General features: G+C 44.2%; 1 protein-coding gene and 1 pseudogene across 3 annotated transcripts in view; one reads left to right on the top strand and one right to left on the bottom strand.

Moving 5' to 3' along the window:
• AMK2 (adenosine monophosphate kinase) overlaps positions 1-9,131 on the bottom strand; it is a 67,347-nt gene extending 58,216 nt beyond the window's left edge. Inside the window, exons 1-3 of one of the 2 annotated variants that reach the window (XM_086493944.1) lie at positions 8,676-9,131; positions 8,433-8,561; positions 8,195-8,329 (exon numbers count right to left, since the gene is read on the bottom strand). In XM_086493944.1, the coding sequence (XP_086350070.1) occupies positions 8,195-8,329; positions 8,433-8,561; positions 8,676-8,975 (564 nt within the window). In that variant the 5' untranslated portion in view covers positions 8,976-9,131. The remainder of the gene's footprint in view (positions 1-8,194; positions 8,330-8,432; positions 8,562-8,675) is intronic. The other variant, XM_086493943.1, reaches the window with a different exon arrangement.
• Positions 9,132-9,898: 767 nt separating this feature from the next.
• On the top strand, positions 9,899-11,670 carry LOC147431346 (uncharacterized; annotated as a pseudogene). Its single transcript, XR_015185670.1, has 3 exons — positions 9,899-9,944; positions 10,134-11,012; positions 11,106-11,670. The product of XR_015185670.1 is annotated as an uncharacterized LOC147431346 (transcript).
• The last annotated feature ends 4,003 nt before the right edge of the window (positions 11,671-15,673 follow it).

Raw genomic sequence — 15,673 nt, 5'->3', positions numbered from 1 at the left:
AATGGGAAAAGTATCTACCTTTGGTGGAATTTGTCTACAATTATACGATACACTCTTCGACGGGGAAGGCGCCATTTGAGATTATTGAAGGTGCTACGAAGGTTCCACCCTTCCTAAGCACGAAAAATAAGATTTTTGAAGGCGATGAGTACACGCGCCACTTGGACACGGCTTTTGCCAAGGTCCGCGAGGCTTTGAAAAAATCTCATGAAAGACAGAAAAAGGTAGCAGATCGCCATCATCGCGATTTGAAATTGAAGGAGAATGATTGGGTACTCTTACGTTTTGAGAAGGCACGCCTGAGAAAGTAAAAGGGAAAGGAGAGGCTTTTTCCAAAGCTTAGTATGCGATACTACGGACCTTTCCAGATCTCTGAAAAGATCAATGATGTCTCCTTCCGACTGAAACTGCCTGACACTTGGACGATTCACAACGCATTTCATGTGAGTCTCTTGAAACCTTTCAAAGGTGATGTGTCCGAAGATGGGGAGCCTGATGAGCAACCCGAAGTGGAAGAAAACGAGGAGATCCTTGTTCCTGAACAGATATTGGCACATAAGGACAAAAAGATTAAGGGTAAAGTGAGAAGGCGGTTCTTGGTTAAATTCAAGAACTATCGTGCATTGGATGTGAAGTGGATGGAGGAGGAGGACCTAGCAGATACTCCTCGGATTGTGAACCTTTACCTTGAAGCTTTTGGTTTAGCATAGTCTATTCCAAATGGAACCTCGAATTCAGCTTGGCCGGAGATCTGGTGCAGTGGGTTTGCACGAGAGGGGAGTTGCTCCGCTCCTTTGTCAACAGATGCCTCTATTTTTTAATACTAGAGTCACTGATGTCTCTTTGAGCTTCAGGGATACTGAGAGCTGACAGTATTCTGTTGTATGACTTTATGGAATGGAATTCCAGAAAATATAAAACTGATTTGTTCTTGACTTCTTTAAGTGCAGGAACTGATAGACGAAATGACTGCAGCATTTTGGTCTGAATGATCTCGATAGACATGGTTGCAATAGGGATTAGTCAATCGGGCATCTATGAGGTCCTGAGTGGATCTAGATGCGATTGCTAATTGCATTGCCGATAAATCATGGTCTAAAATCCGAATGAATGTTGAATGTCATTTGTCATGTGACGTCCTGTGATGTCATGTGATGTGATTGTCGATTGGTACATGTGCTAGCTAGTGCGTCGGTACTAACAGTCAGTGTCTGCTAAGACAGTTTATGGCCTCTGTCTGTTTTGCAGGCGTAATCGAGGGCGATTACAATGCTTTCAAGAGGGGGGTATGTCACAAACTGGTGACGTGGCTGCCTTGTACACACACACACACCCTACATGGACAGCCCACCCCCAAATTGCTGACGTGGCTGCCTGCTGCTGAAAACAGCCCCGCAAAGAGCCTTGCAAAAATGCTGACGTGGCTCTGCAGCGTACAGACAGCTTGCAAAACGCGGCGCAAATCACAGAAAGCAGTACGGACGCTTCTGCTTTTTGGCTGCGTTGGATTCTACGCAAGGAGATAGAGATTCCTCGGGTTCTGTCGAACGTCGGCGCGGACGTCGGCTCCGCTGATCTATTAGTGCGAAGGGGACAACCAAAATAGTTATGCCCTATTTGAAACCATCCAAAGCATTGGCCTTCTTGTAATAAGGTGTCTCATGACTTTCATGAGAATCTCGAGAATTTGTTCATTGTTACAAGGAGTTCGGGTTATTGGCCAAAGTTGCTTCTGTAGTAGATTATAGCTTTCCTTTCATCAATTTGTAGCCGACCGCGGCATGGTCCATAAGCTCTTGCATGGTTGAGACTTGCTTAAACAAAAAATATTCTTGCAATGGTGATGATAGTCCAATGGTGTATCGCTCGCACTGGTCCTCCAAGGGAATGAACTTAAAGAAGGATACCAAAAGGTAGACGTCGAGAAACCTTTGGTTATAGTCATCCACAGTCTCTCTGGCAAGCATTTTCAAGTTGCCCCATTCTGACAAGATCGGGACTTCAAAGAGAGAAGTCATATAACTGCGTGCAAATATTGCCTTGAAAACTTTCCAGGTCCTTGGAGCATGCGCTTGTGTCACGATTGAACTCCGCCACTACATAGCATTATCTTTAAGAAATCCCATTGCTCGAGAAATCTTGAATTCTTCTATATAGTTCCCCAAAGCATAGATGTTGTCGAATTGTTGTACGAACTGCAATGCTTTCTTCCAATCTTTCACCCTTGAAAAGACGAAAAAATTGACTGTCGTGCCGCCATCTTTGAAATCCTTTGGTTGGTTAGGCACGTAACCTTGGTACGGATAGTAAGGGTATCCATACACGCTCCAACCATTGTAGCCTGGTGGCGGTGATGGTAGGGGAGGTGGGGGCAACACCGAAACAGACGGGTGGGAAAATTGCCGGTTGAAAGCTTGTACTTTATGGTGCCGGAGGAGGAGGTACCACCTGAGGCATCAAAGGAGGTAACATGTAATTCGAACACTGTTGGAAACCCTACAACATCGCCAGATTCTGTTGTGGGTGTCCTGAAAGAATGTCAGGAAGCTCGTTGAGGAGAAACTGCAGGTACTCTCCCAAATCCATAAACGCCATGTGGTCTTGGGTTCTTTATGGCTTATGCCCCTTAAGAGAGAGCGATGAAGACGGGGGCGCGCCCGATGCGCGATGAGGGTGAGAGTGGCTAGTAAGTCTCGGGCACGGACACCAAGATTCTTTGATAACTTGCTCTGACTCCTCTTGAAGGACCGATATGCTTTCAGAGAAGCACACTTGCAGCTCTGATACCACTGTACGGGAAGGCGCCACGTGCCAACAGAAAAGAACAAACGCGACTACTTCAAAACACTTGAACTGAGAAAAGAGTGCACGACACACGAGACAGGGAGTGGCAGATTCCACCCCAAGAGAGCACTGGCCCCAAACCCTTGCGCCCCTTTCCGTATTTCCTTATATTGCTTGAACTCAGTACAACGCCAGAAGCCCTCTACTCTGCACCCCCACGTGGGAAAACTGCCATAGGGTGGGCCTTATGCACATATTTACAGGCCCTTGGCCTTGGAAAAGCACTACATGAAAAGCATCAAACTCTCAAAGCATCTTGACTGCCCAACAGCTGGTAGCAGTTGAAAACGCGGAAATCGGTACGCCTGCCAACAAAGCTCTGATACCATGTCAAAGTCGATGATGCGGAAGCGTAGAGACCAAGGGGGGAGAGAGAGAGAGAGAGAGAGAGAGAGAGAGAGAGAGAGTCTCTTAAACCAATCAACCTTGGCAATGAATAATTGGATGTGTATACAATGGAGGCAAGGGGTTGCTTATATGGCAACCTCAGTAAATTGCCCTACCCAGACTTTCACAAATAAGTAAACTAAATACCTAAAAGCCAAAAGAAATAATGCGATCACATTGGGTAGTTCACTTGAGATGCCAACACTCTTAACATGCTATCCATACAGCGCTGCCATGTCATCACGAAGTACTACAAATCGCAGGCACATCCGTACACAATTGCCGCATCATCATCTAGCTACGTAGTTTGATCTATGCGTGTGGGTTGCTTTATTTTAACTTCAAGCCCCCTCGCCAAGGTTTTGCCAAGGTCACTTAGATGTTCCTTATGCCACACAGATGCAAGTACATGGCATTAAAAAGAAATGAAGATTTAATCACAACATAGAGGATTCTAGCTCCGACAAAGAGCGTACCATGGACCACCTCTATAGAGAGAGAGAGTTTGTGGCTAGCCAAACAAACGCAGTGATCAGATGAGTTTCTGACCTCGACACAGAAACCCTAACCCTAAAATTTGTCACATACCGCTGTCACAAAATGATTATGTGGCATGACCGCACGAACAGAGGACATTGACGTGGCAGAATCCCGAAATCTGCGCTGACATGCTAACATGGCAGACAATACAGATTTCCGCGATTTGAGCTGGCAGGTGCTGATGTGGCAACCTATACGGATTTTCGCAAATTGCGCTAACTGCTTTTTCTGCCAGCTCTTAGGACCAATTGCTTTTGGAACAAGTTGCTTTTGAGTTTAGAAGCTTTTGGGGCTCTGCTTTTGGGGCATCCCTTGTAAGAATAAATAAACCCTTTGGGGTCTCACTCTTCAAAGCATCTGGACATAGAGTCTGAGAAGAGAACCCCTCAGGTGTTGTACTTTGCTCAAGCATTAATATAATAAAGAAATACCTAAAGGAGCGCCAGGTTTTGGGGCCAACACCTCTGGGCATGGAACTATGTCGGGCCTTGTTGACTTGAATTTTAAAGTTGTGAAGTATTTTAAGTGATTCTCTCATGTGTCGTGCTAGATTCTCGACTTGGGGTGCCCAAGTTTGTGACAACCGCCTTCTAAAATCAAAGCAATCATCCTCGATTGCAAGGTATAGCAAAGAAAAAGTAATAAAAGAATGTCCACACTTTTATTATTTACAAAAATGAAATCCCAAGAGTAAATCACTAAGTCATGCATAATTGTGCAATGATGGCCGTGCGCATAAGAGAGAGAAGCTAGCTGCAGACACCTCGGGTGCGTCTAAAATCTGTTATATGGCCAGTATCATAGCTAAAAGGACATTGGATCATGCTTGGATGTCGATCACACATCCAAGATCACATCATCATAATCATAATGATCATTCATCATAAATTCATACAAAGTTCAAATGTCACCGACTTGGGCACCCCAAGTCTAGAATCTGTCGCGACACACGAGAGAATCACTTAAAATACTTCACAACTTTAAATCACAGTTCAATTGGAGACAACACGGCCCGGCGTAGTTCCGTGCCCAGAGGTATTGGCCCCAAAGAGTGGCACCCCTTTCGGTATTTCTTTTGTATTAATGCTTTATCAAAGTACAACTCCCACGGGTCCTCGGCTCTCAGACTCTGCATCCAGATGCTCTGCAAAGTAAGGCCCTTGGGTTCCGTTTATTCTTACAAAGGGATGCTAGAAGCAGAGCCCCCAAAAGCAGTGAAACTTAAAAGCAAACTGCCCCAAAAGCAACTGGCTCAATATCTGCCAGTAAAAGCAGCCAGCACAAAAAGCGAAATTCTGTACAATCTGCCATGTCAGCAGCGCAAATTACAGGCGTATGTACAAACCATGTCAGCACCATACCATCTGCCACGTCATCTGTCAGTACAACCTATCCACGTCATCATTTTGAGATATAGCCCCCTCTTGAAAGAGAGAGAGAGAGAGAGAGAGGAGGACAAGAGCAAGAGATCAAGGACAGAGATTCCCGTGATTCTTCTTGCACCTGCCCAATCAAACGATTGAAGGGGCCGTTTTGTATCAGGTCTTCTAGCGGGCATCTCACCAACAATTTATCAGTTTTCCTCATCCTCTCTCCTTCTTTCTCACCAACAATTTATCAGCTTCCCTCACCATCTCTCCTCCTTTCCCTTTCCTTTTTTCTATTTTTCTAGTTTGTGGATTTTGTTTTGTTTGTTGCTTGTGTGTGTGTCTCTATTGTGTGGGTGGGTTTGATCAAGATTTGCTTTCGGGTGTGAGTTTATTTATGGGTTGGATGGGTGGGTCGGGTGGATGAGTGGATCATGTTTTGATAGTAGTTTTGTTTTGTTTTTTGTTTGTGTGTTTGCGCTTCTCTCTTTTTTGTTTTCATGTTCTCTTTGGTTTTGGGTGTTTTGAGTTCTTTTTCGATTTCTTGTTTTTTGTTTTGCATGTTTCCTTTCGTTTGGCTTGTTCTCTTTTAACTCGGTGTGCATGTCCTACATGGGTTGATTCTCCACAAGTTTTTGCGATCGAATATCTTCTATTCAGCCATGTTTCCCTTTACTAGCTCCTATCATAGACCTTGTGGATGGATCATAACTTTCTATACCATTTGAACAAGGCTCATAAAGAGGAGCTAGAGCACCAACTAGAAGAGTTATTAAACAAGGGGTTTATATGTCCCCATGTAAGTCCTTTTGTTACTTATATTCTTTGTGTTCGTTGGAAAGATCGCTTATCATGATTGTGTATGGGTTACAAGATTCTCAACAAGACGACGATCAACATCAGGTTCCTTGTGCCTCGCATCGACTACATCTTGAAGCGTCTCAGTCGCGTCACAGAGTGAGTCATCTATAAGATTGCATGTAGGACTAAGCGTGTTTTCATTGGAAATTCAACTACAATGTTGTTCGGTCGTAGGGTGTAGCTAGTATGTTCAATGTATGAGATGCATATCTTCGTCAACTTGGTCGGTGTGTTTGTAGTTTTTTGGATGGCATTCTCTCATTCATTGACTTTGTGAAGGTTTAGCTCGTTTGGATGCTAACCTCCTCTACATTGAAGTCAGAAGTCGGAATGTTTCTAGCTGCAGTGAGCTACTTGGGCTATATCATTTCTTCCGATAATATTCGACTTTATTCAGCAAAGGTAAGTGAAGGTAAGAGATGGTCGATGCTTGAAATGCATACCATATTCGATTATTTCTTGGATTGTTTCTCGCATACATAAAATTGTGCACACATTGCAGCATCTTGTCTCGCATGTTAAAAGAAACTCGTTGTCGTGAACTTGATTGATGTGGCCAAGAGTGCTTTTGAAGCACTCGAGGTTGTTGACACAGAGGTACCTTGTCTAGCTCTGACAACTTGGGATGATCCCTTTGAGATCCATACGAATAAGCAAAAATATCCAAGTAAAGCAGTTGAAATCATCCACGAGCAACATCAAGTAAAGAGGTATGCCCAAAGACAAAGTCTGCATAGGTCCACAAAGGTTGATGTAAACCAACTCCAAAATTGCAGTAGCTCAGCATGTAGAGTGCTCTTGAATAGCCTCTCTATGTTTCTTTCCAGGAATGCAAGTAATGCATTTCCCATGCTTACTCCCAACATCTAATAAGCCTTCAATCATCTATTCACGAAAAGCACGACCAAGAGCATCAAGTTCAAATGACCAAACCTACAATGCCATAAATCACTTGTGGGAGTACCAATCACTAAAGAAAGAGCATGAAGCTTGAAGAGAACATTCTCCACCGTGTCCCCTTTGAATCCTTGCCGGAGTCTCAATCCCGGATGAACACTGCATCCTCTGTGAAAATCACGCTTGCACACCTCGTGCACAAACATATGTACAGCTGAGCGCAAAACACGGAGGGCCTGCTGACATGGCATCTATACGAATAGGCCGCAAAATGCGGAACTGGGCTTTGGGTACAAACTTTTGGTGCCTACAGCTTTTGGAAGCAGAGCTTTTCATAATGTACTTCTTTTGGGCCAAGGGCCTTTATATACAACCTTGGGGGGCTCACTCTGGCATTCCAGTTGCGGAAGCAAAGCGAGAGCCCTCCCGGCTATTGTACCTTGCGAAAGCAAAGCAAGAGCCCTCCCAACTATTGTACCTTCTTCCCTCCACTATAATAATCTGCATGTCTGTAGACTGCTGCATCTAGGTCAAGGTCGGCATTTGGGTCAGGGGCAACAGGTTCCAGCCAAGTGGCAACTTGTACTAGCCACTACATCAAGTAGCATTGCTCACCTTTGCATGCTACCATCTAGCTCAATAGCAATTACTGTGACAATCTTTGAAGCAACTTCTTGAGGTGTGTAGAGATTACAACTACTTATGGCAAGCTAACTTATGATACATTTGCAATTTTTCTAGCCTTAGATCTCAATCAACTATGATTAAATTGGCCCTTCATGATACGCATGCTCAATCGCCCAATGTTTGATATCACAATGAATAAGCTTTGGGTAGGGGACGTGGCTACCAAAATCTAGCAAAACACAAACAATCATGGAAGACAAGTTTAAAAAGAAGACAAAGCATTCAACCTTTGCCTTTTCAAATTAGCTTCTCTCCACTACAGGGCGAGTTTTGGTTGGAGGTTTCCCCTTAGCTAACACTATATCTTCTTGAACCTTCCAATAAAACTATTTCTACTGTGCTATACCAATCTAGCGACTTCTTGTACAGATTTGATATCTATTGAGACATTCACAATTTGTGCAAATCCTTGCATTGAAACCTTACTTTAGCTGGCAAAATGGGTGCCTCGAAACATGACAGCATTGACTTCTGTGGAGAAAATACTTGCATGTTGCACTCAAATAGAAAAGGATGAAATATTTACCCCAACCAGAACAGAAACTGTAGTTCTCTATGTCTTAGGCCTTATCCTTCCATAAAAATGTGTATTCAAGCCAAACAGTAATCACCTCCAAGAGAATAAACACGTCTGGTCTAAGCCCAGTAGCTTCTATAGCATCTGCTTGTGATTTGCTTCTTGGATAACCATCCAAAAGCCATCCCTTTTGTTGCGCATCCGGTTGGTTTAATCTTTCTTTCACCATCTGCAGAATTTGGAGGTAACAACACAAAAACCAGATCAATAAATCCCAACAAGACCACTCTGTGAAAAGGATGAAACGTCCCAAGGGAAATTGACCTGCTTACATTTACAATGATTTCATTGGGAACGAGCTCTCCTTTTGTCATATATTCTTTTGCTCTTTTGCCATTCTCAGTCCCAGCAGCGACCTCAGCTCTTAAAAGGTCTCCTGCTGAAACGTGGACCAGATCATGCTGCAAACAAGCTCAGAGCACATGACCTTTCAGTTTACAATCTCCACGTGCTTTACGGAAACAGAGAGCATCACATTTCTTAACCTACCATTCAAAACGAGGCTACGGACTTACGTTTTTCACAATCAGCTCACACTGAGTGCCTTTTCCTGATGCAGGCGCTCCTGAGATCATCACTTTCAAAGGTTTATGAGCCTTGCTAAGCTCCGCGGAAACCTGAGTCATGTGGAAGACGGGAGACCTCTTGGAGTGAGCATTCTTGAAGGAAGAGGAGGCTTTCAGCGAAGACGGCAAGGATGAATGCAGCTGAGAGGGGGTTGCAGAGAAATGAAGAAATGAAGATGGGGAAGAAGAGGAGGAGATCTTGGGCTCGGTGGAAGGGGTTAAGAGCGAGGAGAGGGAAGCTGCAGCCATATGCGTCGAGTATCTTGTTGTTGCCTACTGCATATCAACTCTCTCTCTCTCTCTCTCTCATGCACGCACTCGCCCGTTAGCAGGTGCGATTACTCATAGAGCTTGCAGCTAGAGATCCCGCATGGTATAATTCTTAAGCATCTTTTGTGGCGTGTTCTTTCAAATGGATCAGCCACATTTTCGTCATCTACGCTTTTGTATTCCACCCTCTCTTGGCCGACCTTAGAGCGCCTTCCCATAGGCTGTTCAAAAGCGCCTCTCAGCGGGACTTCGCATGTAATTGGTGAGCCCATACAGTCGCCAAAACAGCCACGCCATTGGAAGCAGCCGCTGTTCTGGTGGGTTTCAACCATCCCCCACAATGGCTGCCATGCATCCGGAGTGGGGGATCTTTACTACTTATTTCCCGGTGACCTTTACAAACGTGACCAGATGGCAGCGGTTGCATTGTTTGAACGCCTATGGCGCCAATTTTTTCTTCTCCACCTCATTGCAGGACGTTGAGGCGACCTTCTCCAGCTTGCGCTTGTAAAGCATTGTGACCACGCCAGGAAAGGTCAAGATCTGCAGCTATCGTCATCCCCCTTTGCAAGCCCTGCGCCATCGCCAGGTTGCTCTCTCTCTCTCCCTCACACACACACACGCACACAAGCACTCCACACAAGTACTTTGCCTACAGGTAATTCTGTCTACTACTCGTCTGCGCAGTGGTTTTCAGTTGCAAGCGTCTCTCTCTCTCTCTCTCTCTCTCTCTCTCTCTCTCTCTCTCTCTCTCTCTCTCTCTCTCTCTCTCTCTCACACACACACACACACACAAGCACTTTGCCTGCAGGTACTCTACTACTCGATTGTGTCTCGTGAATGCGCAGTTGTTTTCAACTGCAAACGGCTCTTTCGGTGCTAAGCAGTGATCGCTCTCCAGCATGCGCAGATCAGCAGGGCCTGCAGAGCAGCCAGCTACCTCAAAATGTCAATGTGTCTGCATGAGGAAGGTGCATCTTGCATGCTGATCACTCCACAGCAGGTCAACACAGATTGTGTTATTTTTAAACATTGCATTAACCTACAGAGTATAAAATAACTATGTTATTTCATTCAGCTTTGTGGCGGACCGACCACACTCTAATATTTATCATTGTTGTGGGTGTTACTTTTCAGGTGAACAACTAACCCCATGGACATCAACTCCTTGTGTGCCCTCCACACAAATGGAAAACGAGATGCACTTCATGGAGGAGGACTGTGAAACGCCACCGCCACCTGCAATATCGCAAGTACAAGCCTTTGCAGTGAATGCTCCTCGCCTCGTTCGGCCCCATGGAAGGCCGATACAATGCGGGGCTTGAGGGGCAACAATTGTCTCTATTAGTCATCATACACTCCTTGGAACTTCAGCGTTGTCAACCCACCCTCCTATCCAAGAACACCCACCACAGGTGCGATCGGCACTAGCTCCAAACTGTGCAGTGGGTGGCGGGACAAGGCTAGCTCCGATTCCAGTCTCAAGTGATAGCAACAACGCCAATGTTGAGGGGGGATCCAATACCACTCCAACCACAACCGCTATGTTGCCATCTTCTCGCAATGTGTGTTAGCAGTTCCTAATAAAGCATCGTCCGCTGGTGGACGTGTGAATTGGTGTCCACTTGAGGTGATCATCTTGGTGGAAGCCAAAAAGGACCTAGAAGTCTGAATCATGGAAGGTGGGCTTCTGATCATGCTAAAGTATGGATGGCAAGCGATCGCAGACATCTGTCGAGCTAGTGATCTGCATCGCAGTAAAAGTCAATGCAAGAACAAGTGGGAAAGAATCAGTGGGATGTTTAAAAGGATTCGTGATTATGAGAATCACATTCCTTCGGGATGAAACAGTTTCTGGCAAATTTCTCTAGCAAAGAGACGCGACAAAGGCTTTTCAACCGATGATTTCTCGAGTGATCTCTACGACAAAATGGTTCAATTGTTTTGCTGGCGATCGCAACGTGGATGTTGGGGCCAATTTGGTCAACTCCCATCCCGACGACACTGCTCCCACAGGTGAGCATGGTGTCCATTATTATGTGTGTGTGTGTGTGTGTGTGTGTGTGTGTGTGTGTGTGTGTGCGCTAAATGCTACCGAATACCTTGTAGGGGATGACCTTGAAGATGCCCACACACCATCCGACATGAGTGGCCAAGATTCTGCTAAGGACCCCTCCTCAAGGGAGTGAAGCGAAAACGTCGTCCTCGAGTGCATGCTGAGACCATCAAAGATCTAGTCGGAACAACCAAAACGCTCACAACTATCTACGAGGAGTCCGAGGTTGGTCGTGCAAGGCGCTTTGAGGAGGCTGAGCGTCGAAGAGATGCACGAGAGGAGGCTCAAGACCGACAAGCATTAGAAATCGAGCATGCTAGGCTTCAAACAATGCGTGAGGGCACGAGTGCAATTTGCTCCTCTTTGGACAAGATTGCAAAGTGCATTGCGTTAATTCAAAAACCCCACGACCCTCAGGTGGAGTAGGTTATCAACTAGGTCATAAAATGTCCTTGTCATGTTTCTTTTTCCTCATATGGCACTTCTCCATCCTTTAATAGTCTCATCTCCATTGCTCTCACTCTCTCACATCGGCCTACATTTTTTTCATTCAAATTCTCTGAGTGTGGCACAAAGTGTATACGAGCTATGACAGTCAGAACCATAATAGACTTCTTCTTTTTTTAGTGCTGCATCGTGAGAATGTCATTTACTTCCACTACCAATCAAATGGTTGTTTCTTTTATTGGCTTTCTATGCAATATTTCCATGCAATACATACAATAGGTAGTAAGTGTGCAAAGTAAGTAAGAGTTCAGTATACATTTTATGTTGAACCTTGCTGAAGGGAATACATGGATAAAACAACCCAACAAAGGCCAACTCTCTCTCTCTCTCTCTCTCTCTCTCTCTCTCTCTCTCTCTCTCTCATAAACACCAGGAGCTTGAACACCACTTGTAAACTTGAGCATAACACCATAGTGTAAAACAATAAAAGGGCACCAAAGTTGCAAACTGAATTTAAAAAGAAACCAACATTGCGACGAACCATGTTATGAAGTTAACATTACAAGGAATCATGCGAATATCCTCACAACAACCCTGAGGTCCTCATGTATTCGAATAGGACATCCCTAGTGCATCCACGTAGCACTTGTGGGGTAGGTGCTATCGTGGAGTCATCCAACAACACCTCATCATCTCCATGTTGTCTCGTGCACTCCCAAGTCCACCCATATGTTGTTGTTGGACGGGAGCGACTCACACACCCATGAAGTGCATGCAAACACTACCTAGATCAACATAATGTCAACCGAGGACACAGATGACACGATAGGCACACGGAGAAAATCTCTTAAGCTTGTCACGCTGAGACCATCCTACACATACAACACTCAGGAAGGCCAACTAAACCACAATCAAGAACCTCACTACTCTCAACTACACCACCTAGCCACATACACACATACGGAAGGTAACTCACCTAATCATGCCAGATTCATACGAAACTTAAGGAACACCATCCCCTCACTAGGATACACCTGTCCCTAAGCTTCTACACTCAAAACCCTCACTCTAAACCCATCTGCGGAAAACGCGTAGGATGACAGAGCCGAATTTTGAAAGTGTCCGAAACTGAAATTTATGAGTACCTATGCGTAGCTTATGTCGCCACGATTCTATAGACTACTAGCACGCAGAAAACAGACATCGTTTGATACACTTACGGCCACAAATAGCTCGTAGATGCGTTGGCGTGTGCGCTTCGTCTCGCGTGGAATGCTTGGCGTTGTCGCGTACCTCTCCTCGAGCCTACCGCAATGGTGCAGTCGGATCTCCAATGTGTTGAGCGAGCCGGGCGTAGCGAGAGGATGAAGCTCACGCTCACTCTCTTTCTCTCTCACACACAGTAGACGGCAGCGCTAAGTTTTGATTATGATTAAAAGTCTCTTTACAAAATGACTTAGGTACCTTATATACTAAGGCTACCTTAGGTTTAACCAAAAATAGGGTTGAAAGGGTCAAATGGCTTTGTATTTACAATCCGGAAGTGCCATTGCACCCCGGCTTCTGAAACTAGAATAACTACTCATTACAAATGATGTTTATAGTCATAATCCGCAGCATTTCATAACTCGCAAAAGATAAGACGTTGGTACGGAACTTGAGTTATTTTGTGTTGTTGACCCAGCGGTCAACATTCCCCCTTTCCGCGTTCATTTTGTCCCCGACATGATCTGATTGTCGATGGCGATGTGGTCTTTGCAGTCGTTTTGTTGTTGTAAAGAAAGTATAGACTATAGCCTTTGCAGTAGCTTGTCTTGTTCGTCCAATCCGATGTACATAGTCTTCACATGATTCAGGAAAATCATAATTGATGACGAACTTTTATGTCTTTCACATCCACGCTCCGAGCTGCAGCATCTGTTTCTGTCATTATAGGTCTACTACCAGATCTAAATTCAAAAAGAACCCAATGTCGTTTAACTTGACTTTTATCATCATGGATAGAAAAGGCTCCATCCATCATTTGCTCCAGCAAATCTGTCAATTCGGAGTATTTGTGATTCTCAGAAACAACTTCTACAATCTGTAGAATTGAGTGATTGGCTTTCTGATCTTGTGAGCCAATGACAACTTTGTAAGGATTTTGTAGAAATTGTATGGCTAAACCCTGAACTTCTTTAGGCCAAGTTGCACTCCAATGCAAAGTCTGTCTTCTGTTAGGCCGAATCCAGGACTTAATTATGCTAATTTGAGGTTCAAAACCCTGTCAAGCATTCGATGCGCATTATCAAGGACAAGCTTTTGAGATCCTCTGATTACCCTTATGTCTGCTCTTTGTCATTGAGGACTTCTTTGTTCTTGAGTCATGTTGTGTTGTTGACCCAGTGATTAACACTTTGCTGTTGTTTTGGCTTCATCTGTTGCACTGCTTGTATCTTTGTCGAACCACAACATGAACTATGATCCATTAGAGCGGACGTCTATCATCGTAACCATTCATCTTTTGAGATCCTCTGATTACTTTTATGTCTGCTCTTCTTCATTGGTAACTTCTTTGTTCCCGTGCAATCATGTTGTTAGTGTTGTCTCCAGCTTTGTCATTGTAGGCCATTCTTCGACTCGCCATTGAGGAGAAGTATGCTATGATCTTGAATTGGTGCTCCAATTCATTTGTCAATTGTTTTGAGTAGCAGTTCTTTATGTTTGATGTAGAAGGAGTATGTACAAGAGGATAGTGATAGGTGTCTTTAGATTAGGGTCTAAAACCTGGATGACCAAAGGGAAAAAACCCGGTGGGAAAAAAATGCCTTTGGTATACGCTCTTATTGGAGTTGAGCAGTTGAACATGAAGTACATGTTCATGAAAGGTGAGTGCTTGGGTGAAACATGGAAAGAGTGCCTGATGCAAGTGCCAATTATGGGACACTCTATATGCATATGAGAAATTTGTCAACAAAAGCATGCGATGTGAATGAAGGAAATGATGGGTGTTTCGAGGAATAAATGTAGCACATGTGACATCAAAAGATGTCTCAATAGCTTCCACCTTTCCAAGAAGGGTTTTCGATGTAGAAGTTTCTCCACTCGTATCTCATTGTGCTCAGTACGTGAGTGTCTTTTGGACCTTCTCCTTCACTTCACCAGACTTAAGTACTTAGACTTCGACTCTTTTGCTCACCTATACCAGCATGAGCGACACAACGTAAATATGCTCAACTCTTTCAGCTTGAGCAGTACCTAGAATAGCTAAGACGCTTAGACCACAGAGAATATTACTTGAAGCTTTGGGACTAACACCTCACTCATTTTGTGGCGTAGCTACTCGACTCTGACTTGTATGACTTGTCGGTTGCATGTTGACACTGCTTTGTGACAAGTTCTTCGGCTGTTGTAGTGGCTGCTGAGACATACTTCGTGAAGTTTCATCGTTTCCCTGTACCTTCGTCTCTTTGTAGTGCTCAGACCTTTCGTCAGTCTTTTCTTCATGTGGATTATGGATTTTTTTATTTTTTTCTTAATAATAAACAAAGAAAATCTTAAAACAACTCAACAAAAGAAAAATCATTCAAATAGAAATCTAAATGCTATGTACACTATACACATGTCCCTAGGGGCTCATATATGGATTTTGTCCCCATACTCCTATGTAACTCTACTATGAGGGCATATACTCTAAATTTCATCAAAAATTTATCACAATAAAATGCAAAAATTCAATGCATCTCACAAAACATTGCCCTCTAATAGTCATAATGTTAGGTCCGCATTCAGAATGCCTCCCCCCTTCCTATTTGGAGTCATTTTTTACGACAGGGTATCGCAAAGGGTATGTGTTGTGCTTGGGCAATTAAAAGTTGTGCCTATGCAGGCCTTGTAATGTAGCCCTATTATGCATACACAATCAATGCATGGAAAAGATTTATGTTGTGCAAGATGTGGGTATAAGCAATTTGCTTATTGGCATTTGTTGGCGAGGCTTCCTATTCTAAGCAATGTAATGGTCTTTGAAGCTCCTGTATCGTTGCTTGATTGAAGCGACTTGCTCTCTTCTAATTGTACTGTAATCGTAGGAAGAATTGTAAGAATTCAAGCGGCGATGCACCTTCAGCAGTTTTGTTGTTCTTCTTTGGGACCCATTTCTTTGCGACTATTGGCTGTTTTGTTGCTGACTCTT

Source organism: Adiantum capillus-veneris, chromosome 21 (assembly GCF_014529385.1).
Source record: "Adiantum capillus-veneris isolate H3 chromosome 21, ASM1452938v2, whole genome shotgun sequence".
Lineage (NCBI taxonomy): Eukaryota > Viridiplantae > Streptophyta > Polypodiopsida > Polypodiales > Pteridaceae > Adiantum > Adiantum capillus-veneris.
This window is presented reverse-complemented; position numbering and strand designations above follow the sequence as displayed.